At 43.6% G+C, this 25,742-nt stretch overlaps 1 protein-coding gene across 11 annotated transcripts in view; it reads right to left on the bottom strand.

Moving 5' to 3' along the window:
• RBM39 (RNA binding motif protein 39) overlaps positions 1 to 25,375 on the bottom strand; it is a 28,323-nt gene extending 2,948 nt beyond the window's left edge. Inside the window, exons 1-15 of one of the 11 annotated variants that reach the window (XM_027902807.1) lie at positions 25,291 to 25,375; positions 22,679 to 22,741; positions 20,749 to 20,798; positions 17,820 to 18,014; positions 12,926 to 12,991; positions 12,767 to 12,820; positions 11,729 to 11,846; positions 11,051 to 11,203; positions 10,376 to 10,513; positions 8,893 to 8,958; positions 7,675 to 7,879; positions 7,401 to 7,478; positions 2,025 to 2,057; positions 863 to 938; positions 628 to 733 (exon numbers count right to left, since the gene is read on the bottom strand). In XM_027902807.1, coding sequence (XP_027758608.1) covers positions 628 to 733; positions 863 to 938; positions 2,025 to 2,057; positions 7,401 to 7,478; positions 7,675 to 7,879; positions 8,893 to 8,958; positions 10,376 to 10,513; positions 11,051 to 11,203; positions 11,729 to 11,846; positions 12,767 to 12,820; positions 12,926 to 12,991; positions 17,820 to 18,014; positions 20,749 to 20,798; positions 22,679 to 22,729 — 1,389 coding nt within the window. In that variant the 5' untranslated portion in view covers positions 22,730 to 22,741; positions 25,291 to 25,375. Of the gene's footprint in view, positions 1 to 627; positions 734 to 857; positions 939 to 2,024; positions 2,058 to 5,720; positions 5,902 to 7,400; positions 7,479 to 7,674; positions 7,880 to 8,892; positions 8,959 to 10,375; positions 10,514 to 11,050; positions 11,204 to 11,728; positions 11,847 to 12,766; positions 12,821 to 12,925; positions 12,992 to 13,898; positions 14,254 to 17,819; positions 18,015 to 20,744; positions 20,799 to 22,384; positions 22,458 to 22,678; positions 22,742 to 25,290 lie in introns of those variants that run through there. The other 10 variants (XM_027902809.1, XM_027902814.1, XM_027902816.1 and 7 more) reach the window with 10 other exon arrangements.
• Between the last annotated feature and the right edge of the window lie 367 nt (positions 25,376 to 25,742).

Genomic DNA, 25,742 nt, shown 5'->3' with positions numbered 1-25,742 from the left:
TATTTACAGACCTTCCACAGTTTATGTATTCTAAGAGCTGAAATACAGGGAAGAGAGAACTAAATCTGGAGATTACGTCAACACAGTGAAGAAAAACACATTCACCGATGTGAGATGCAGGTATGAATGTGGAATTCCCTGTTCTAGCTCCAGGCCCTCAGACTGTCCCCTGCAAGGTTTTAATATCACCAGTGACCACAGCTGCTCCCAAGCCTGGGATGAGGCTCCCCTTTCCCGCACACCCCCATTCTGCTGCAGGAGGGGTCCCCTGTGAAGCCTGGGCTGTCCAGGAAGAGCAAACTGTGAGTCCTGACTTGGGGGAAATGCAGAGCTCAGGAGAAAAGCCAAAGGCCTGAACTGGATGGTCACTACCCTTCAGCCACAGAACTTCAGCTGGGTACCTCTGCAAGAGCAGCAGCAGCAGCAAACTGCTCATTCCCACATCAGTTACACACGGTGATTCACAGCAGGAGGGAACCACCAACACCCTGGACAAACTGCAAAGTTGCTTCAAGAAATTTCGGTTCAGTTTAGGGAAAAAACTCCATATTTGCAATGCTCCCTCTAGAGAAAATCAAGCAACAGAACTGCTGAGAGCTGCTCAGTGTCCCCCAGAACCAGGCATACCTGAGCTGAGTTTTTGTCTACATAGATGTGGATAACTCCTCCATGTTTGTTACATTCCTCAATCACATCATCTTTAATTTCTGTGTCCCAGCCAGCTTCTTCTTCACTGTATGGGGGCAAGAAAAACAAGACACAGATTATCAGTCAGACAAAATCCAGCCCAAACCCATCAAACACACTCCTTTCTCACACGTCACAGTCATCAACAAATGCCACAGAGCGACAAATCACTTACGTTTGAGGATTAAACATGTTGGAAAGCTGGAAGCACTGTGTTGCAAGGGGTTGTACAGAAGCAGCTGCAGCCAGAACTGTTGCAATGAAAAAAAAAACCACATTACCATATCTATGAACCCACCATGCATGGCTGTAACTTAAATGAGCACCTCCTATCTGTTTACAATCCCAGCATTCAGCCACAGCAGAAACAGCTCTGACTAAACAGAAAGTGAAGGCAGGAAAGCAAAACTCATAACGAGACAGTACCAATGACAGATCCATTTAAACTGATCAATCCCAGCATGTATCAACCACAGTTGAAGATGAAAAGTGGAAAGATAACCCTGTACATTGATTCTGGCAGATTTTCCAATTAAACATTAAAAGGCAGAGACACATGCATCTTCACCTGCACCTGAAATGTCTGCCTGAGGTGTATGCCAGCAGCACCTTTAATGTTTTGCTCCTCATGGAAGCTCAGGAGCAGCTCAGGACAGAGTGGCACCTCCCCAGCTGACACAGCAAGGGAGAGAGACCTTGGTGAATTCTCAAACCTGTTTTAAGCACCTTCAATTTACTTCAAAACTGTATCTGCACTTCTGTCCCTTGAAAATGCAGATTATAGGTAACATTTCACAACAAAAATTAGGATTATTTAACTGCAGGATAGATCTATAACTCCTTCCCTGTAACTATGAAATTACTACTAGTCATTTCTTGCTGCTTCTCGTGCCATGACATCGTATCAAACACTGTCCCACAGGTGGCCTTCCACGGGCTGCAGCTTCTGCCAGAGGAGCTGGAATAACGGCCCTCTCCCCCTGCACTGCACACATTTAGGGTTGTGCAGTCAGATAATGAACAACTCAGACAGTAACCCCAGCTCCTGATTCCAAAATGACCCCTCTAAGCAAGGAGAACCCCCCCCCAGCCACACCTGAACCCACAATCACCACCCCACACGTTTTCTTGGCCTAACACGTGGCTGGGGAATGTTCCCGACCCAGAGGAAATGCTACAAAGAATTTCCACTCCAAAATCAATCACAGATGACTCCCCACAGACATCTCCAGAATAAAAAGGCCTCAGTGTGGGCAAACTCTGCACCACAAGCATTTCACTTACAGCCATCTGCAACAGGACCTACTAATTACAACTCGCATCAAACGCTAGTTTACCTTCATTCTGCTGAGACAGTCTCGTTTGTAAATCTAAAGAAAAATACAGAGAAGTTAATTAGTATGCTTGGTAGCATCACTGCCTGCCAGCCAGGTTGTTTAGCTTGTATTTCTGTGGTTAAGAGCTTATTCCAGTGCCTCAACCCACTCTCACAGTTCCTCTCTAGCTGTGAGTGGTTTCACTCATTTCAGCTCCTCAGCTGGGCCATTCTGCACTTGACAGATTCCATGACCACAAAGGTCAGAGGATGTCCCAGAGAAACAACACCTTCAAAGGACATGTCCTTTAATTCAATGTATCATCCTCTCCTTGCCTTTGCTCTGCTTGAACTCTTTACAATGAGAAAACAATTTACAGCAATTCTGACAGGCAATAGAGGTCTGACATCTTTATTAACAGAAAGCAGTTAAGCAGAGTTACAGAAACCTGACATTCTCAAAGCAGTTGCCAAATTTCATTTTGAGTAGAATAAGGTGATATTTCTCCCACTATCTTTCCATACAGATGTCATGATGACAAAAGAACCTTCGTTACTTTTCAAATTGAAAACGTTTTCTAAGAGCTGAGAACATTTAATTTGCCTAGAAAACACTACTTACTTGTTTAGCAACATTCAGCTGTCCCAATTTGAAGTGATGGGAGCAAACAAATGCAGAGTTTCTAGCCATGACAACACTCAACATGTCTAACTCAACAGAAAAATTCAGAATTCAAGAACTGTAAGCATAAGCCCTCTCAATAATGTTCCATTTAGCGGAGACACGAGGACCATCATCTTAATTCACTGCTTTAGAGAGCAGCACAGTGATGGACACCAAGCAAGCTTCCAAGCTGACCTGGAAACATTGAGGGCATCAGGTACAAACATAATTTTCCCTTTCTAATAAACCCTCCTCAACAACACTGGAGAACCAACAGGAATGATTTTTTCTATCTTCCTCAAGTGCCTTCCAAAGAACACACACTGAAAAGCAAGACTGGAAGGAGCAAGCTCTGCAGGCCAAGCTGTAACAAGAGTTGGCTGAGTTTGGCATCTTTTCCATCCAGATCTGAACACAAAGAAAACTTCATCTCCATAGGGGGAGAAGTATCATAACAGCAAAGGCTATTTTAGCCTGTATTCTCTGCAGAAACTGCAAGGATTTGGCCAATCTGTAACTAATGACTTCATTAATTCTCATACCTGTTTGAAAACAAAGGTGTTTAAAACCTCTGAACTCCCTCAGTTTAGAGGAGGGCAGACATTCTCCCTCTGCAACTGTGACCCAACTGCACAGCACATCATGTCCAGCTGAACTTGCCCAGGTGGGTCAGCTGAATGCTCCACAATTCCTGCACCAAACCTGCACGTACCACCAGCGCAAAGTCTGGCCAGGGCCAAGAGCCAGAACAGCTGTAAACACAGGAAAAAAATCAGCTGCCCCTGTCTTGAGCAACAGTTTCATCAGTTAATTATCTACCACTCTGAAACAGAACCTGCTGTTCACCAGATCTTTCATCAGCTCACTGAATTCTTTTGTTGCTCGTGACTGAAGAATGGTCCTTTCCTCTCGCTTCTAAAATCACTCAGAACTCAGAAATTCACTGTCTCTCTTATTGTCAACTCTTTCCCTACACGTAGTTTTAAACAGTATGTGGCAAATTAACACATCTGTTGAGTGTTCAGATCTAAGTAACTTTTCCAGTATGTTCTGTGTATATAAACTCTTTGGCCTGATGGGAGTACAGGCTCAGTGCACAGAGACAGCAGAAATACAGAAACAGCTACCCAACACTTTGTGTCTTAACACAAAACCAAGTTGTGTGTTTATTCTGACATCCAGATGAGTTTAAATAGGCCAAAGCCTGCCCAGTAATGCCCAGCATCCCAAGCCATGACTGTGAAGACAACAGAGACCAAGCAGAGGTTCCATATGATAACACCTATTCCTCCTTTGGTGGCAGCACAGCCTCTCTATCTCTTCCACCAGACAGCTCCTTCCACCAGGCTGGAATACTTTGCCCCAGAAAGCATTAGAGGAATGTTCTATAGGCTGAATATTGTAAGTTTCACATGTTCAGACAGAGAACAGATTACACAGCTACAACTACTCAGCTTTAATTCCTTTTCCTGCAGAAATAATGGCCAAGTTGTCAGGTCTCCTGTAAAACTGATTCTTGAGCTGCCCGTTTGAGTTGGGTTGAACCCTCCTGAGGGTGGCTGAGCAGAGCTGTTCCTGGGTGTGCAGCTTGTCTCAGGTGCTGGGTGTGCTGCCTGCAGGAGCACAGCTGACCCTTACAAGGCATCAGCTGCCAGCTCGTACCTGTCACCCAAACTGCAGCATTTAGGTATTTTCCTCCTCCTGGGCAACCCTTCACTGCTCAGCTCCCAGGCTACATAGCTGGAATTTGATTTAACAATATAGAGGTGAACAATATACAACACAGCAATAACTCTTCCTGACAGCACCTCAGTGCTCACTCCCCTCACCCCACTGTTCACCGTGGTTTTTCATCCAAGTACTAAACAAGATAAGCCCAACACCTGCATTTTGGTTTCAACAGCAGCCTCTCACCTTCCCAGCTTTCACCTGGAAAAAATCCTCTTTCTCTGAGCCAGCTTCTTTACACACCCTGTACTTCCTGTACTCCCCACTTCTCTGGCTTAGTAACCTGCCAGGGCTCAGGGAGAAGAGCTCTGCTACTGCTCCCCTGCCAGGGACTGTGAGCCTTGAGATGCAGTTCCTCTGCCAGGATGCTATACTTTCATAATATTCTCCAGTTTACCCTTCTTCAGTGTGACTTCTGCAGGAGTGAAGTCGAGACAGTAACAGGACCAGACTCTGGCCAGATGGCATTTTAATTCCTTCAAGTGTAGATCAGAGTTAGATGTTCCAGCTATACACAATATCACTCTGTAAATGTTTATGGACAATATCAGAGATGAGATCTCATGTTTCACACATCTATTCCCGCACTCATTTCATGGGAGTGGGAACTCCTCTGAACTGTTTACATTCAGCTCTTCTAGCTTTGCTTCTACCTTGGGAATAATTTCCTTTTTTTTTTTTTTTTTTTATTTTATTTTATTTTCCTACACATTCCTAGCCTACCCTCCTCAGATTCCAACCTTCATGACCAATGTACCCACTAAAAACTTGACGCAATGAGACACTTTTAGAATCACCTTGGGAGTAGTTTTTCATTCACCTGAGCCCTGCTTTGTTTTTGTTCTCCAAGAGTTGTAAACCTTCATCCATCCTTTCATGTATTTTACAATGTCTAGCTCAGTCTGATGTTGGCAGATAATTCTCTTTGTATCTGTTTCCCAAACTAAAAATATTCTTTTGTTGTTAATCCTCTCTCTTATTTTTCATAGGCTGTATGCTTATTTTCCTTATTTCTCCGAGGTAGTTAATCCCCCAGGTTCAGCGTGGAGCCCATTTTTAATGGGGCTTTTTCTTCTTTCTGTGTAATACAGACCCAGTACAGCATCAGCAATGTGGAACAGAACTCCTCACACCCTGCCTGTTCAAACACCCCGATTTGCTCAGACCAGATGACTTTATTGCCTTGTTTCTTCAACCATTGCTTTTGAAATCACAAGCCTTAGTTACAGACCTGTTTGTTTATCCTTTCATTTAAACATGAGCAACTCATGATCCCTCAAGTCAATGGTCATTTCTATTCTCATCCATAACATCTTCATTACTTACCAAATTGAGTTTAAAATAGCATCCCCTCTTCATGAGTCAGTGAGTGTTTGATGAAGAAATTTGTCGGATATCACATCCAGGAATATCTGGGCCCCACCATTATTACTAGCAATTCTTCTCCAATCTGTATCAGGGAAGTTAAAGTCTCCCACAATGACATAATTCCTGGTAGTAATTTTCTCTAACAAGAGTAAAGAGATCTTTAATCCATAACCAAATCTCACTTTGGGGATAGCTCATGACTCTAAGGCAGCAAAAAGCTTTATCTTTTTCCAAAGTTACTGAAAGTTGCACATGTCTGCATTATTCCTTTTGTACAACAGCAGTGGAATAAACAGTGCTACCCCTACCACTTTCATTGTTACAGTTGCTCAACATGCACCTTCTTCAAACACCTGTATTCAGCCTCATCATTTATTTCTGAGCCAGGTTGTCTCACGCTGATTCCACCTATCTGAACAGTTCTGTGTCACACATTTCTGGCCATATTCTTCATTTGGTGAGATTTTTTGGCCTTGCTTGTTTCAAATGGGGGTGAGGAAAGGATTAGGGTTTTTTTAAATACTTCTCTCATTTTTAATTGCCTACACCTGCTTCCACACCTGACTTGCCACACCACTGTACCACCTGCATTAACAGTGATCTGACTTTAGTAGCAGTGACCTTTCCTTCTCTTTCTGGTCTAGATACACTTTTCCCTTTTCCCTTACCTCTGTGCCTTTCTCATCCTTTTCTTCTCTAACAACCAACATTTTCCTTTCACTAGCCAGTTCCTTTTCCTTCCAAGGGCACATCTCTACAACAACCCTATTATATTCTTTTAGCAGCTGTCTAAAGCTTTACATGTGTGCTCCACACAGGACTGCACCTGACCTTCAGCAACACGATCCAGGCCTATCTTATTAAGTCTGAATCACTTCTGTCACAAACTCTGCTGGAAGGCAAACACAACAATGCCAACTATTCTTTGCTACTTTCTCACATGTTCCAGCATTTAGTTATTTGTGACACTGAGTCTTTTCTACTGCTCGACAGTTGAATGTTCTCTGTTCTTAGTATTAATCAAAGGTAACAAAAAGAAGAAACCCTGATCTCCTGTGAGAGTTTACTCACTGCTCTAGTCCTGAAGACCCCTGTTTAGGCCAGTAAGAATCATCAGCAGCAATGACATCCTCAGCCTCACTCCAGCATACCCACCTGCACAGCACACTGACAGCTCCAGCCAAATCCAAGCAGCACATCCCCTGACATGCAGTGTCCTTCCTCCCAGGACACACACAGGGTGTATCTAACACTGCTCAGGCTTTTCACAGGGGGCAATGCCCTTCAAATCGGGGCCTGCCATTGTTGGCAGTCAACACTTACGGGGCAGTAGAACTTATAAGTCCCCATTAGCACACAGAATAGTACAGATAAAGAGATGAGGGCTTAGGATGAATCAGGCGAACTACAACAGATTTGCAAGAATCCTGCAAAGTGAATCACACCCACCCCAACTGTGATAGATGCACTGTCCCTGGTTACCTGCTTATGCATCTACAGCATTTTACAGTGTGTAAAACTCACTGCAATACCTGTGTTTTCATTTTAAAAGATCACAAAACATATTAAAGTACCTCTAGGCACAGAATTATAAAGCATAAAGTAATTGTGAAAAATAAATAGGCCATCATTTCTTACCTGTCACAGCTCCAAAGGCCAAAGAGCCGCTCATCTGCAGAGCCTGCTGTGCAGCTGGGGGAATCTGCAAACCAGTACCTGCAACACAACGCGGACCATGAGCAGGCACTGCCACTCGGTCAGGGATGCACTAACACAAGGATCAGAAATCTTAATGTTGTCAAAAGATTAGAGACCATTTCATGCATCTATCCCAAGTTCTGTGGGGGGGGTTAGTTCAAACTCTGCAAACTTGTGTATTTTTTGCACATTTCCTACTGAACATCACACGCACCTTCTGCAAGTCTTGCCATCAGCTGAAGGCGACCAGTTGTTCCCAAGTCAATTCCAGTCCGTTCCAGCTCATCGCTGTCCAAGAAGGAGCTGGCACTGGAAGCATCAGTACGCTCAGTGACATGGCCCACTTTCATCGGCCTCCCAGCCAGCTCAAAGCCATTCAGTTGTTCCAAGGCCTTTTTGGCACACTCAGAGTCTGAGAACTGTAGATTGGAAAATGGGAACTTCAGTAATACTGCCTACAGGATTCAGCAACACTTCTACTGTATGCAATATCCACAATTACAGAAACAGAAGAAACTCTTTAAGATAATAGCAACAAGCTAACTTAAATATGTTCTATATTTTTAATCTAAACCAAACACACAGATTTTGGTATCTACTGTCTCACATTTAGGTAATGTATTTAAACATCATTATAGTTCAAGCTACAGCATCTAGATACTGCAATCAACAGAAGTCTTGGCCTGCAGTTCTCTTGAAAGAGTGACAGTCACTTTCTTTGTAACCTTACAACTGCCATGGCATTTACTGGTTATTCCTAACAGATGTTCTGCTTTATGCTGTGAAACATCAAAACAAACATACAAACATTTTATCAGTGTTAAAACCGTCAAGTCTGAACTATATAGTTAGTTTGGTTTCATTTGTGTCCAAGTGCCAGAGGTCCCAGCCGAGACTTTTGTCCCCATGACAAATTGCCAGGTCAGTCAAGAAACTCAAGTTCACAAAATTGTGTACCTGAGGGCAAAGAGGAGAGACGTTTTCAACTGAAAGTTTCACCTTCTGAAGTTTTATGTCCCCCAAAAAGCTCAAATTCCATCATTCTCACAACTGTGAAAAACGCCAGTCTTTACTAGTGTCTTTGCCTGCAGAAGGCAGCATTTGCTTTCCCAGGCACTGACTCCAAAGGAAACTATTCCCACCTAAACACGTCCACTGTTCACCCACAATACCCAGACAAGTGGCAGAAACAAAGGAAGGGCCAGTGCTGCCTGTTCTCTACACGGCACTTCTAAAATGGGACCTAACAGAGATACAGGAGCAACAGAGTCGCTGCCACCTCGATACAACAGCAATGTGGACTGATAAGGTGTATACACAGCAGCAATGCAGATTGCTCTCTACATCTACATGTTAAGGCTCTATATACAGATCACTACTGCAGGAATTGACACTCAGAAATGGCCTGAGAGAGCTGGCAATGCCATCATACCGTGATGAATCCATATCCTTTTGAGCGTCCAGTTTCACTGTCCATCATCAGCTGAATGCTTTCAATCTGAGGGATAAGAATAAAGCTGCTTATTAGCAGACATTTTGGAACAACTCACAAGATACCAAAACACCACATGGAAACAGCCCTGTCAGATATACAGACGTGAATGTGAAACCACTGTTTTTATTGGGTTTTTTATCTGTTTCTCATTCCTTCCTCAAGTCAAAATTAGTGTACAGATAGCCAGAGAGGTGCTCCAAGACTGAGACAGAAGCAGGTAAACATAAGGGGTTTGAGTGCAACATTCCTGATGCAACATTCTAGCAGATCGTGAGCACACAGACACATCAGATCCTCACTGAAACACCCTGGTCATGCATCTCACCTGCTGAGAAACTGTTTTACGAGCTAAGAAAAGCAGTTTGCATGACTGACGAGGATCTTTAAGGAGGGGCTGTGTATTTTAATAATTACTGGTATTTGGGAACTCCTAGAAGTTTACAGTGACTGAATTTAAAACATAGTGCTGAGTCATCCATGAGCCATAAAGTAGCGTTTGGAAAGACACAGCAACACAGACGTAAGAGAGAACTGAGTTTAGGACTGGAATATATGGAATAAGAAGGAAAGACCCTCACAGCTCTACACGTAACCCTCCTAAAACTACCTTAATGCTACTGCCAGACCTTGAGAAAAAAAACAAACAAACAAGAACTGCAGCCATGTGGATTAAAATTTAATCAACTGGAGCAATTTTCCAGGGTTTTGCACAAGAGATTTAAAGGGATGGGCATACTGGGTCTGAATAATGCATGTGAAAAGCACTGCCAACCATATGTATGAAGCAGGGTTCATACCTAAGGACAGTAAGAAAAGAACCCAAACATTAATGGGTTTCTTTTTCCCCATCAAGTACCTTTTACCCCAGGTACCTTGGCACAGCAGGGCTAACAGTTATTGTAGCTCCACTGGAAAGTCTGGATTTGATCTGCTCCCTTCCATAATCCTCTCTAAAAAACTTCTTGCCATGCTGCAAACTAGCTGATAGATAGTAAAATATTGCAAGACCTCAGCCCCAATTCTGTGCTTTAAGCTGTGAAACGGGGCCCTCATTCATAATCAGGGGTGGGGAAGGTATTTACAGGTCACAGGAGCAAGATACAATGTAGGGAGTTTTTGTTTTGGTTGGTTGTTTGGGTTTTTTTTTCCGATCCTTAATTTAGGTACTTCTCAGCTTTCCTTTGTAAGACCTGCCATTCCAATTCACTGAACACCACCACAGATCCAGGTTCTCATCTGTTCTCCAACACCACCCACGCACATAAAGCCTGGGAATGTTTATGGGCACAGCAGTGCAAGAAAGGAACAAATGTTTTGTGGGTGTGAAGCTGAATTATTTGCAGAAGCTGTGAGTGCCCCACAACTAATCTAGGTTTTTCAGATAAACTACCAAGACACAACATGCCACATCAACATTTACCCTGCCAAAGGGCTCGAAGATTCCTCGCAGCATATCTTCAGTTATGTTGAAGTGTAAGGATCCCACATAGAGCCTCATGGGACCAGCGCTGCCCTTCTGCAGATTATTTGCCATTGCTGCTGCTCTGTTTTTCTCTGCCTAAGAAAAGGAGAAAATAAAAACTCACCTTCTTGTCAGAATTTCATAAGAAACCCTAACATGGGCAGTATGTATCTATCAGATCAAAACTAGGCAGATTCACCACAAAACCACAAGCTGTTGTATAATCTGCAGACTATCCACTGGACTTCAAATCAAAATCTACAAAACCCAAGACCATGACCAAGTACAGAGACATAGATTCCAAAAGCCTTCAAACTGAACAACTTCATGCTTATATCTAGTAAATTACCAGTTTTTACATATGCTGAAAAGCATACACAATATGACCTTTAAATTTTCTTTACTACTGCTTGCTTAAACTCTGTATCTTCAAAATGCATTTATATCACTTTGGATTGCTTTAATTTGCCTGTCATCTATGGGAGACAAAAGCCCATTTATAATCAGCTTAAATAATCACCCTTGTTAAGGTTTTCCAAACCAATGGTAACCAAACTTTCAAACATTAAGTTCCCAGCAAGGCACGAGAGCCATAACTCAAACTGAACAAAAATGAGATTTACAGCCCCTTACCTGTGAGGCCTGTACTATGATGGGCACACCCAGGACTCTCTGTCCAGTCAGTCCTATTGCCAGGGGCACTGAACTGACATCAACAAACTCGACATAAGCGATTCCCTTTGAGCGCCTGGAATTTCTATCTGAAATCATTCGCACGTCACGAACCTGAAAGGCAAGAAGAGACAGAAACACCTCAGAGACAAAGGAAAAAACCTAATGCAGTCCGTTCCTGACAGGTATGAATAATGACCTGATCATTTACCAAGCCAATGGCTCTGTAATTATGCTGGAAATCTACGGCAGCATACAGCTTTAACAAACATATCCCAGAGGCAAGCGAGCACTAAAGCTGCTGTTCAAAGTCAAATACAGTGTTTGACAAAAGTTTTTCAAAATCAGAAGTTAAATGAATTTTCAAGTCACACTATAACTGTCTGAAAAAGACAGAAAATACAAAAAATCAAGTTGTTTGAACCGGAATTGAATTGACGTGTTTTGCATCACATCATACGGACAATGAACTCCTGAGAAATTACATTTTCATGTTCATCATCATCCACCCCCCCCCTTTGCACAGGTACAGGAAGCTCCACTTGCTTGCAGTTCCCAAAAATATCAATCCTTTACTCAAGTTCCACTAGGCCAGCTTGAGGCAGCAGTCAGAATCACTTTAACTTCCCTATTAATTACCTTCCCTACTGTAGAGAAAAATTCTTCCAGGTCTCTTGGTCGAATTCTTGCAGCCAACTGCATGCAGAATACTGTTCGAGCATCCCTCTCTTCAGGGGTAAGATTATCAATGGGTTCTCTGCAAAGAGCAAAGTTCAGTTAAAAAAATAAACTGAATTAAGCTAACTCATCTCTGGACTGCATGTCAATCACTAAATAATCAGTACTTCCCAGCCTGCTAGTGAAAAACATGCCTGCTGTTAACAGGCAGGGTTAAGAAGTGAATACCTAATATGAATATGATAATGTATTTGCTTGTATAACATGACTGAATATCCTGTTTCAATTGTGAGCATTAAATATCCCTGAAAAATTCTATTTTACCTACAGGAGCCCAAACTAATCAGAGGTGCCATTTTGCTGCGGTCCAGAAATGGTCCCAGGACCACTGTGGAGCTCACAGTGAAGGAGATGAGATGAGATGAGAGGCCTCCAGGGCGACCTGGCACAAACTGGCTGTCCAAACTCTCACACAAGTAGTGCCAACCAGGCTTTGCAAACTCATAAAAAAGTTCTTGCCCCCAGAAGCACTAGAATAATTTTACTTCAATACTTAACCACTACCTGAAATTAGATACACCACTTCTAAGGTGTTGAAGCTTCAAATCTAAAAAATAAAAATCTGACTTGTAGTCGAGTACAGGACAGAATTAGCATGCTGGATCCGGGACCAAGTTTTCAGTCATAGAGTATGTATTTATATTAATTATATAGATAGTAATCACTGAGAATACACCAGAAAAATTTACACTGAATTATCTCAGTAAGAGTTTGCTAGTCACTAAAAAACAAAACGAGATTGGTTAAACTTGACTGTATTAATGTAAGAGAATAATCTCATTACCAGCATTAACAATGCTCTCCTCTCCTGGCTGTCTAAATGAATTCCAGCATCACTTTTGAGTGTAAGATGGAGAGCAAGTAGCCACACATTGTTTCACCATCAGTTTCCCAATTTCACCAGGACAAAATAAACCCAACACATGTAAAAAGTCGTACCTAACAGGGCTCTTGTCTTTTCTGAAGGGACTTTTGCTCCTGGAGCGACGTCTGCTAAAAAGAAAGGAACAAGATTAGAGAAAAACCTTCAAATACACCACTCTGATTTTAAACAAAACCTATTAATGGTGTAATAAAAAGCAGAGAAAAGTCAGAAACCTTAATTTGATGCTGTGAGGCAGACCAATCTTCCCTCTGATGGCACTGTTGAATTTTGGACCGGAACTAGGGCAAAAGAAAAGACAGGCATTACTCACCTGAGCACCAAAATTCAGGATTTCCTCTCTGTACTCACATGACACTCCAAGTGCTCACCCACCCTTGCCCCTGAATTGGGCAGCATTTCCATCAGCAGCACCCAACACATGCACAATGTTATCAACAGGATATCAACACATGCAGCCTCCAGACCACCAGGCAGGGAATATGCTCCCCTCTGTTCCACCTGCATCACAAACCCCGGAATATGCAGGACTCCAAGAACTGAACTATGGGCCAGCCAGACAGGGCACATCTGTACGTGCTAACCATTCTGAGCTGCAGTCACAGCTGTAACCATTTTCACCTGGTTTTGTGTCCACATGCAAGTTCTGTGTACTGATGACTGCAAAGCAGCACCTTCGTGGCCTGGAGCTCAGCCCCAGAGCTGTGTGCAAAGAGGTGCTGGCAGAATTATTTGCTCAAGCGCAACGTTTCCAAATCAAAAGTTTCACGAAATTTCAGGTGCAAGAAGAAACCAAAGTGGCTCCCTGCAGACATCTGTAAGGGACACATTCACTCATGTTGTCCCAGCTCTGGCCACTGAAGTGCTACAAATATGCAAATGAAGCTTCCTAAAGTTCTCAGTGGCCACCAAAGCACAGAGGCAGTGAACCCAGCAGGTACCCTATATATAGACATGTAACCACAGGAGGAATCCAACCTCTTGGCTGAACCTAATTTTAGTTCTCCAGGCTGCACAGAGTCTGCCAGAACAAACTGTAACCTGCCCTTTCCTTCCAGGTTAAGGACAGTCCTCGCTAGCTAAGGTGGCTCATGGGGACAGCCAGCCTGTGACACAAGCAGGAAGACTCATCCTATCGTGTTCTCCCTGAACTTGATCTCCTGGTAGATACAAGGCAAAGAACAACACCTGTTAACATTCTTCCTGTATCTCCAGCGAGCAGAGGCATTACTGAGTGCTGTGCACTGGGGCTTTGGCTTTCCAGCTGCACACAACTGATTCTTTCTGCTGCAGCTACAAATTGATGTGACACACCCTGAAAGACACAGCGGGCTGAAGATATTAAGTAGCCTTCCACTAAATCCATTGGGCCAGGCAATTTGTCTGAAAAACGTCTTCTGGCTCCTCAGTGGAGCAGTAATGCTTAGAGTTAAACTCAGCATCCACCACAAGGAGCAGGATGCCCATTTTTAAACGTGTCATGACACAGGTGGAAGTAGTGGGCCAAGATCCAAAACCGTGCTGGCCAGGGTAAAGCAAGGGAAATACGGCCCTGTACAACACTGGAAAAAAAAATAAAGAAAAAAGACTATTTAGAAACTGCTTGTTAAGAACAGATAACTTCTTATTAAGAGAAATTAAGATATGAAACACAGGCACATGTTGAGATGAGACTACTATTGATCAAACCCAGACTTTTACTGCCTAGGATAAATTACTCTAATTTTCTACTAATTTCTACTCAAGTCCAGACAAATGACTGCTGGGAGCATCCATTCAGGTTCTCCAGTGCCTGTGAAACTGCTGAAAGCTGCACCTGGAAATGCTGGTATTGATTCCAGAGGCCAACTTCTTACCTAACATGGGACTACCCTGCACCTTCACACCTCCCAGTACAGAACATGGTGTTCTCCAGTTCAGCTCAAATGCAGCCAGACACACCAATTACAGCAACTCCAGAAAACTAACATGCACAGCAACTAAACAATAGCAAATAATTATGAGTTTCTAAGGAAATGGTGAGAGAAATGTTTTAAGTGTGTGTCTAAATCTAATGAAAAGAACCCCCAAAACACAAACAACTGATAAGTAACACTAACAAACTGAGCAGAAAAGCTGCCTAGAGCAAGGTGACAGCCCGAATTACCTTCTCAAGATCCCTCTCCAGCAGGATCCTGCAGGATGCACCTCACTTTGTTTTTCTAAGGAGCCCTGCTTGTAGAGCTGCAGAACTCAGGGAAAGCTTCTTTGCTCCCCCAGCCCCTACAGCTGCTGCCCAGCTCCTGCTATCCCCCAGGGCAGTGCCACGTCACCAGCAATCAATCTTTATGTCTAGGAGTCCCCTTGTCCACAGGGACACGCCTTCCCAAACCTGGGTGATGCCATCCAGCCCAACAACAGTCAGGTCACAAGACACCAGCAAACTATCAGCTCTTACCTGCTAATTCCTATTCAAGACTCGAACAAAACAGTGTTGGACAAGGCAAACTTTGGCTAACAAAGTCCAGGGGCATCATGATGAACTTTCAGTAACAGATCTGTTTTCCCAACAGCTTTGTCCAAATGCTTGGTTTCAGAACAGGAACAGGATGGTCTAAGTGATTTCTACTGTACATTAGCAGTGTCTGGGATTTGCCACTCAAATGTCTAAGCAAGAATTCCCAGTCAAGTTCTTTCGACTAAAAGACCTAATACTGTAGCTGCAAAACACTTACAGAACAATGTGTGAGAATAACATTAGGGAAAAACCCTGTCAAAATTAAGCAACCCAAGCCAGTCACCCCATTTTAGAAAACTGAAGCATTTAAGCACTTTCTGAAGCTTAAGTGACTAATTCCAAGGTTTCAGGTTCTCTGTGGCACTCTCTTCTCCTTTTCTAAAGAATTACCTATACTAGGTAATTCTCCTCACTGTTGCTGAGATGCCTCAACTGCCCCAGCAGCAAAACCATCTCAGTTTACAGGTAGCAACTTGAAAAGGAGCCTTTATAAAGCAAATTAGAAAGATGACAAGGAGAAGGAAGAGTAACAAATAAGATAAATCAGAAGCCATAAAGCATTTTGCTCTAGGTGCGGCAGTCAGCTACAATGTTGTCAGCAGTAACCCCATCCCAGAACTGTCTGGACAGCCCCACAAGGAGAGATCCCAGATGCAAATGCCCCACCCAGCAAGAGTTACTGGCAGTTACTCTTGAAATGCTGAGCTGATGGCACTGATACAATTTCTTCAAATGAAAGCCCCAGTTCTGATAGATCCAAAGTTATCTGATCCAAAGGCAGCCAGTGGTGCAGGAGGCTTCATCTCCAAAACTCCTGTCTCCCTGAAAGTCAGCGCCTGTTATACAGATTTAAAGGTGGGTCTCTGCATTTGAAGAGTACCAAACACAAAATTAAGAGCTCTCAACTCTGGCATCTTCTGAAGCCCTTCTCTTTCACACCTTTTGAGACAGAACTAGAACCACCTCAGCTTCTTGTTCACTGTATTTCCAGAGAAATCACCCAGAACAGCTATGGAAAAGTCAGAAGAGCGAAAAAAAACCCTCACAATCATTTACCTTTCTGGTATAAAGTATCTCAATCCACTAAAACAGGCACTGGGGGTTGTACTCTTAACCTCCACTTGAGGAAATTATTTTGGAAGGCCAGAACACTGGAGCTCTCAAATTTCTCTAGCTGAAGAACCCTCTCACCCAGTGACAACAACACCTCAAAGAACAAAACTCTCCAAGGCAGCTGGGAAAATGCAGCAAGTCCCAACTCTGTGAAGAGATGAAGGACATCCTCTCCCTGCTCCACCACACCAGAGGGGAGACTGTCAGGCTCCACACACGGAAGGCTCGAGTTTTGGATCAAGGTCCTCTGTGTCTTGAGCCACAATGGCACTGGCACAACCCAAGGAGCTCCTGTAACCTTACAAGTGCCAAAGAGCTGTAGGAAAACAAGCCAACTGTGAGCCCCAGGTGCACAGGATGCCACTGCTCCTCAGCAGAGCCAGGGGCTGCACCAAGTTCTCCTTATCAGAATGCCCACATCCAGGTGACTTAGCACCAAGTGAGACCCTGACACCTCAGGCAGTTTTGTTTGCATTCCAAGAGTACGAAAGGGAACGTGTTCCCTGGATTGGGACCCAGCCAAGAAAATCATTCATGTACCAAAACTGCACAAGTCTGCAATTTAACAGAAGGTAAACACTGTCTGCTCAAACATCTTGAGATTTCTTCATCGTGCATGACATTACATGTCATGATTTATAAAACACATCCTTTCCAATTGCCTGCCTTTTTTTTTTTTTATTGCATTCCCAGACAACAGCAGACATAGGGAGCAGCCTCAGGTTAGTAAGGACAGTCAGTCACACAGACCAGTGCCCATTGGTTTTCTGCAAAGAGGCAATAGGAAGTAAAGGGGAGAGTAGGAATACAAACCATCAGAAACAATGAAATGAAAAAATGAAAAAAAAATGTCTTTTGAGAATTGATTTACAACTGCCAGGAACTACTTACAGCAGAGGTTCTGTCCATCTAAATATCTGAGAGGATCGAAAGAGTTCTTTCACAGCCTCTAGACAAGTCTGACAAAAAGCAGGGCAAATATGCAATGCAGGGGCATTCCTAAGACAAGATGCTTCCAGTTTGGATGCATAAACATGGGATGTTTTTAAGGTATATGCATTTATGGAGTAAAGTGTTTAAGAGCAGCAAGACCATAAAAATCTTCTGTAATATAAAAACAAGGGTTTATGAGTTTGTAACCAAAGTCATAGATTACCGTTCATTTTTCGACAGCTAAGCTGTCCAGTTTTACACTAAAGACAGTTTGGACAAGTAGGAAATTTGCTTGTTACTTTGATTGTGTAATAAACTTTGTTTGCCAGTCAGCTGTACACATTCTTTCACTGCTTTTACATATTTTGGCTAAGAATGAAAACCAGCAGGAAAGGGGGATATGTTACTATCCTCCTCTTTTCCACACTGTATTTATTGACAACCTTCAAACTTAACCTCTCACTTTCTGAGGTAACTAGTGACCCATTTAGAAAGCAGAGAGTGAAACCTGCAGCTTCCCCATCACCCCATGAAGCAGCACGTGCACCTCGACACCAATAACCTACTAGGGGCTCCTGTAGCGGCCTCTGAATCTGCGATCTCTGCTCCTGGAGCGGCTGCGTCTGCGCTCTTTGCTTCTGCTCCGTTTCCTTTCCCGGCTCCTGCTCTTCTTCCGCTCCCGGTCCCGGCTCCGTTTGCGTTCCTTGCTCCTGCTTCTCTTTCTGTCATGGCTTCGACTTCGGCTCTTGCTCTTTTTTCTCCTGAGAAAAAACCCACAGCTTTGGTTACGCCCCAGCTCAGTGTCATCTACCCCAAATCCCACACTTCCCCCAACCTGATGTCAAAGACACTGACAGGAAAAGTTTCCACCTGTTAGTATTTATATGTTATTTTTGTTAAATGGGTGGTTAAGCATGTCAGCAATCTTCTAACACTCTAAAATCTACAACAGCACATCTTTGTTTTTAATTTCATAATTGCCAGAGAACGCTTCCAGAAGAGTAAAAGGACTATAAAAACCCCTTCCTGTGTTAGATCTGGTACATACCAGCTGCAGTACTTCTTGTGGCTTTCAACCACACTTTAAACACAGTACCAAGATTCTAAGATTAAATTATACTTTTACAGTAAAGTAAAACAAAGAATCAAATCTGAGGGAAAGGCAGGGTGGTTAATACTCCCTCTACCATCACTCAACACGCTGCTGAAGAGTCTTTCTTCCCTACTTGCTACTCCTGTTCATCAGCCACTTGCTTTTTTTAAGTCTATGCTTGTCACAGGTTTGGGGTGAACTGCAGATCTTCGTAACTTAAACCATTTACTTAGAGAATTTAATCTTTTAAGATCTGTAAGTCAATTATACCTCATATCTGAAAACCAGTGAGCAACTGTTCCATTCTTGGGATTTGCTTTATTCGCAAATTCTTTTCCTCTATCTCAGCCTCAGACCATCAAAGCTTACAGTCCCCTAGTTTTTAAAATATATACCTATGTACACATAAACACATGGTAAACAGATGCTCAAGCCATTAGTTAAGACAGCAAAATAATTAATTTTGCTGCTAAACTTTTGAAGTTTGAATTGTCCTTTATTTCTGAATTTTTCCTCTTCCTCCTTTCCGGTCTTCTGATTGTATACATCACCTTTTTTCAAAGTGGTCACTCACACACCTAAAAACCTTTTAAAAGGGGCATGTGGATTACAAAAGGTTCATCATTGTTATTTTCTGTGGCCATGAACAAACTGAGACTTGTTAGTTTCCATTTCTAAAGTAAAGAGTCTCTCACCTGCCACATCTAACTAAGCCTAATCATCACTAGCTGCTTTTGCTCTCCAATCTCCACCTAGAAAGACCCATTAAACCTATCTTAGCATTTGTCTCTGAAGACAAACATTTTGGGATTAGGTTTTAAACACTGGAATATTTCAGGTTTTTTCCATCAGTTTCTCTAATACTTTTGTATGGACAGAGAAGCTGCCGCATCAAAGCCCGATATCAGAAGTCTCACAATCTCTGACAGTTCTGTATTTCTGGGTGGTGTCATCGCTGTCACTGACCCACCCTTCCTGCTGTAATGCAGTTTGGGATGGTCAGGCAGTGCCCAGTACTAACACGGACATTTAATATCATTTAACAATTACTGAAACCTGCTGTTATTTTTTTTAACTTGCTGATTTTTGCTGTGGATTTTCCTGACAGTTTGAATCTTATTTCACTATTTGCCCAACTGAAGCAGATAAAGAATATCATCTGGGTATAATTTAATTGATTTAAAGCATAGCAAGAAGTCTTGCAAAGCCTAAATACACCTCTGTCTTCAGCAAGAGAGGACACTGTCACAAGTCACAAATAAAAGAGCACAGTTCGTTCTTTAATGATTATGAGGAGCAGCAGCTCCATCAAAATGAACTCCCAGGGCTTACAAATATTGGGAGCAGCTGCTTTTGGTGGGGGTTTAGAGGTCTTAGGATTTAGCATAGGAAGGATGTTCACAGTACCGTTTAGAACACAGATTTAAGGTATTATCACTTTCAGATTAGTTGATTACAACTAAAGCCTGACCTTGGAATTGGACTTATAATTCCCCAAATATTCATACACCTGGGATAAAACTTTCTTTGGATCCCCTGAGCATGTCGTCTGTGTGATTTCAGGTGACAGCAGCACACGTGCTGACTTGTTAAGACAGCTGTGTATCACTGTCCTAGTTAGAGCAGCCAGGACCAGTTCATCTGTGTGGGTGTAACCCAAACTGTGTATTCTACACCCTCTGTGTCATTTCCCAGAAACAAACGTGCACTGCTTTCTGTTTAGTCAAATATCAATTTAAAAATTAGTCTTTCTACATCAATTACCTCACCACCAAATGATGCTTGTAAGGTACAGAATTTATTTCACAGACTTAAAAACCTTCCATTTATTTGAGGTATTTAAGAGACTCTCATGTAAGGCCTTTTTTTCTTCCAATTTCTGGTTTCATTCCAGACCACTTGGGGCATCAGAAGGTGTTCAGACCCTGCAATTATGCTTGCTGAAGAAGGTGGGCTTGTACTCTTGTTTTTCAAAAAAGTTTTCAAAGGGAGGGATGCAAAGAATAGAGGAGGGGGATTCAACACCCTGAACCTTTTCAAGAAAGCACTGGTATCTTTAAATGCTTTGCACTGCTCCAAATCACATTCTACAACAAATTCTACAACAAACACATTTTTAAAATGCAAAATCCATTGCACAGCTAAAGTAACCAAAAAGAATTTAAACATGCTGAACATACCAAGTCTGTATTTCTATCTGATGCTAATTAAATGTTTCCACAACTTTGATGACATCAGTTGCAAGGGTATTAACCACATTTGTAAACAAAACTTCCTAATTGCTGCAACTGCAAATACCAAGCTTTGCTATTTTATCTCCCTAAATACTGCTGACACGCATTCCCAGGTTCTCAAAACTCAGCAGCCTCTCCCCAAAAGTAGAGAACTGAGACAACACTCACTTCTTGCTGCGCTCTTCGTGGCCATTGGCACTGCTCAATTTGTTCTCATCCTAAGCAGGGTTGATAGAAGAACATCGTGAGGACGAAGTGGAAACATTTCAAGTGGTCAAAGGGTAATGGGAATAGGAATAAGAAAATAAAAAACAAAAATTTTAATACTAAATTACTTGCTTACAGTTTAATGTGGAAAACTTTAGAATATTTAGGTAGGCATGTTTAACCACTTTGCTGCTTAAATTTAAGTCATACAATTACAAAATACAAGACTTACATCATTTAAAAGCGTGTGTTAAATTGTAGATACTTCCTTACATGGTTTAGAGAGCAAGTTATCCTGTAGCATTCAGCACTCAAGTGGTTAAATGTTATTTCTCTACAATGTAAGAGGCAGTTTGAGGTGTGTGTTTGTGTGCCCCTCTGCTCAGTCCCAAGGCTATATCTCTGCCTAAGCCCCGGGGCTGTGCTAGCAGCCAGCCACTATGGATTTCCTAGGGATTTCCTGTGACCGATGCCATTCCCGAGATCTTCGCTCATTTTCGTTGAAGGGTTGTAAGAGCTTGATGTCACCTCTGTCACACATCTCGCCCTGAAGCAAACAGGGATTCACACTGCTTTAGTAACGTCGACTCCCAAGAAAGTCAGCAATAATCCACCAGTCCAGCCTAAACATTCCCTATTTCCATACCTGTTTACATGGAAAATATCCATGTTAAGCCAGGACACAAGAATTTTAACATAATAGTTTACAAATTTTTCTTCAAGATGTAAAAGTAACTGCTAAATATTACATAAACTAAATATACATTTAAAACTTACAAATGCTCATCCAAAATTCATTACATGGTTGTAATAAACACTGCAAAATAGACTAACAATAGCTGCTATATAATTTATATACTGCCTTTACAGTTTAATCACATTGGTTACATCAAAAGTACAATTCCTAGGCGACTTAAAGTTAATATACATTTCTTTCAAAACCAGTGCTAAAGCATGCAGACTGTTCATACTTCACCACCATTTGGTGGAAAACAAAAAAAGACAGTATTCATTTGCTGCTGGTTTAAGTAAAAGACATCACTGCGCTAATTGATGAAAATTTCACATAAAAATCGACATTTCCTAATTAAACAACTAGGACAGAAGAACACAAGAGCTCATTTTAGAATGACACCGCAGACTGTGATACTGTCTTTTACTTGCTAAGAACATTCTACTCAGGGATCCAAGAATTTCCGTAAATTCGTTCACTCAGCAATTGATTTTCATCTGCCCTGTTGAAAGATTAACCGCCAGCAGCCTTCTGCATTAAAGCAAGTCCCACTCTTCTTGCACTGAGCAGACTGTTCAAATATTTACTTGCCATGGGACTGGTGAGAAGGTTATTCTTGGAACCCTGCTGTTTTCCCAAATCACTGCATTCACCTTGTTGCTATACCAAACTAGACCTGGCCATTTTAGAGGAGAGGTTTTAGGATTCTTGGTTTTGGGGGTTGGTTTTTTTTTTTCGTTTGTTTGTTTTGGTTCGTTTTGGTTTTCTTTGGTTGGTTTTTGGGTGGGGTTTTTTTTTTGGTTTGGTTGTATTTTTTTTTAACCTAGGGGACCACGGTACAGCGATACGTCACTCAATTACTACCTTATGATTGACAGTTCACACTGGAATCAAAGGTGAATTCATGGGAGTAGAGGTGAGATATCGTTAGGCAAGTCTACAAAGAGAGATAGATGGGCATTTATTCATCACGCTGAAGTGAAACTACTGCACAATATAATTACATTAACAGTATATATTAACTTGAAAGTTACATGTAATGCATGTCCAATAAGATAAATCATGAGGGCTCCAGGGATGTTAGTTTACAGTTCAGCAGTAGTTTCATGAATAATGCTAAATTAAGGTAAACAGGACTTCATGGCACATTTTTCTCACCTTCTTGTAAGGAGCTTCAAGCATTGCCTCAATATCAATATCATCAGCCATTTTTCAGGACACCTGGAAGAAGAAGGAAAATCCACCTGAGTTGGAAAACATCATTGTGCTTAATATTCCAAAAGCTCTTGTTCAAGACGCCATCCCTGCATTGGCTTCAATTCAGCAAGCAGTGCCTCGGTGGGTATTTCCAAGGAGAACAGGAATGCAGCTTTGCCCGGTGAGACGATAAAGAACGTGCACAAAGCAATTACAGCTGCGAACAACAAAACGTGCTTGAACCCCACGAGCCAGCAGAACCCCCCAAGGGATCCCAGCAACTCCTTCACAGCAAGGAGCACCCACCCGGGGCTGGGGCCACCTTGAAAAGCGCTGGAGCCTGGCCCAGGGGCACAAAGCACTCGGGCAAACCTGCTCCCAGCCCTGGCCACCGTCACACCCAGGCCCTTGGAGAAACCTAAGGGAGGCACGGGAGAACATTCCTGATCCCAGCACTGCGAGCTACCAAAGCACAACAAACGCCCATCCCAGCTGGAACTTCAAGTCTGAGACAAGACGGGCCCACCATAGCAGGTGACACCAGGCACCACAAACTCTTTGCATTCAGCTGTTCCTCTCATTTTCCAACTTCAACCCCTCAGGGTAATTTTATGTTCACTGCACTCTCAAAATCTCTGACACTTGATTTCCTCTCCCTATTCAGCTCTGCTATTAAAAACCTCAAGACTCCTGGCATTACAGACACTCAACTTCCTCAAATCTCTTAAGAAAAGTTTCTCTTCTTTTTCTTTCTTAAACTAACAGCCAGTCCTCTCCACCCCGCTCAGACAGCCCAAGAGTGAGGATTTCCCTGTACGTGCACAATGAAATGGATTTTTGAACATACAGGTTAATTCTGGAACCTTGTTTCCAGGCACTGCTGCAGGAACTGCACTGGCCTGAGACTCGGTCAGAATACTGAAACTATTCCAACACTTCAGGATCCTCTAAGATGGTCACTTATAAACCCTGTAGCTGAGAATGCTCTCCCAGAGCTGCAGCACATCCCAAAACGGCCCAGGAACACAATCCAGAATAAAACACGATCCTTAAGCAGTATCACAGCACTGGAAGTTCACACTCAATTACTTAACCGAGGCACACTGACCTCATTTTCAAGTTATTACCTGTTGGGATACAGGGCCATCACTTATAGGTATCATCACCTTCATTAGCTCAGCTCGTTAGAGCAGGGTGCCATTAACACCCACGTCGTGGGTTTGACCCCCTATGAGCCATCCACTCAAGAGCTGGACTCGATGCTCTTTGTGGGTCCCTTCCAGCTCAGAATATTCTGTGATTCGTTTGTGTGTAATGGCTCAATTTTACTTTTTTACCGGAGTATTTACACTCAGCTTTTCAAGACAACTCCGTACAGGCACGTGACTTAATTCACTGCCCTTGTGCCAGCATGGGGGATGAGTAAGTACATCAGTGTGACTAAGGGCCATGAAAAACCTCCAGGCCAAACCCAAGACTCTACAAAAGAATTCCCACCGGTGACAACTCCCACCCACAATCACATTTTCAGATGTGTAATTTAGGCAACACACGCAGCTCCACTTGGGGATCTTTCACCCCGCAGAGGGTCGGCTGTAACACGGACCATCAGACCCTGAGTGGGGTGGAAAAGTGCAGAATCCCCCAAAACAAAGAGGGATGAACTATCATCCGGTGGGTTCAAAACAAAGGTCATCATTCACAAAGCATTTAGCCACTGAATTCACTGTCAGCGAGCACTGTGGATCCTAACAAAGGGGGGGGGGGGGAAGCACAGGGAGGGCTCAAAAAAACCCAAACAAGAAAAAAAAAAAAGCACAAAACTTTACAGAGAAAGCTTTTCATAAACAAAGAAGTGCCTCGTGACCCTGAGCCACAACGAGCTGACAACTAAGCACGCAGAGAGAAGTGTCGCTGTGCCACTGCCCTGTTCTCTGGCACTGACTTCTGGCCACCACCACGGAATATCTCCTGAGCTGCACTTCGGCCTCGCACCGGCAATCCGTGCCCTTTGTACTCCGCAGAAAACACTTCCAACCAGGATAACGCCGTGCTATCATCAGTGTACCTTCTGTCCACAAAACACAGCCCTGCTATCAACCCCGCAATGCATTAAATTCCTCTAATGATGCTACGCGTAAAGTTGATATTCTTTTAAAAAAAAAAAAAAAATCGCGGATAAAAGCCCTTATTAATTTCAACCGACTAGAAAATCATGACAGGTTTTCCAAGTACCTCTCACCGAACGCCGAAACCCAAAAATTATTTTCCCAAAAACCCCTTTCCGGCTTCCTAAAAAAAAACCCAAACAAACAAACAAACAAACAAAAAAACTACAGAGGGTCTGGCATTTCCGTAGAGGGGAAAAAATAACAAGCAAAAAAATACCGACAAAAACCCGCTACGAAAACCAACGCGGGGATAACCGGGCGGCACCAACTAGGCCGCGGCGCGGGGGGGTCCCGCGGGCGCTGCGGGCCCGGCGGGCGCGGGGCCGGCCCCGCGCCCGCCGGGGCCCGCAGCGTCCGCGGGACCCCCCCGGCGCCGCGGCCAAGGGGTCCGCCCTCAGTTACCTGCGCCGCGGGCGGTGCGATCCTCGCTCGGGCCTCCCGGGTCCGGCAGCGGCGACTCCGGCGTCACTGCGCTGGTGGCGGTGTGTGTGTGTGGGGGGAGGGAGGGAGGGAGGGGGGGGTGGGTGGGCCCGAGGGCTCAGGCGCCCTCTCCAGGCGTCTGAACCCGCGACGGACGGCCCGGCGGCGCTGTGGGGGGAGCGGCGGGGGCTGCTGGGTGGCGGTGCCCGGCTGGCGGTGCCCGGTTGGCGGTGGCCGGGGAAAGGCCCCGGCTGCGGCTGCTCCCGAAATGGCGGCCGGCCCCGCTCGCGGCTCCGCTCGGCACGGGGGCGCCCCGGCGCCGCGCGCAGGGGCTCTCGCGAGAACCTCGCCGGGCAGCGCGCGCGCGCGCGCACACGCGAGGCTTGGGCGGGCGGACCCTCCGCGGCGATCTCGCGAGAGTTCATGAAGGGGGG

This window comes from Empidonax traillii, unplaced genomic scaffold, assembly GCF_003031625.1.
Source record: "Empidonax traillii isolate 1590-97213 ecotype Southwest subspecies unplaced genomic scaffold, ASM303162v1 scaffold911:size244615, whole genome shotgun sequence".
Classification (NCBI taxonomy): domain Eukaryota; kingdom Metazoa; phylum Chordata; class Aves; order Passeriformes; family Tyrannidae; genus Empidonax; species Empidonax traillii.
This window is presented reverse-complemented; position numbering and strand designations above follow the sequence as displayed.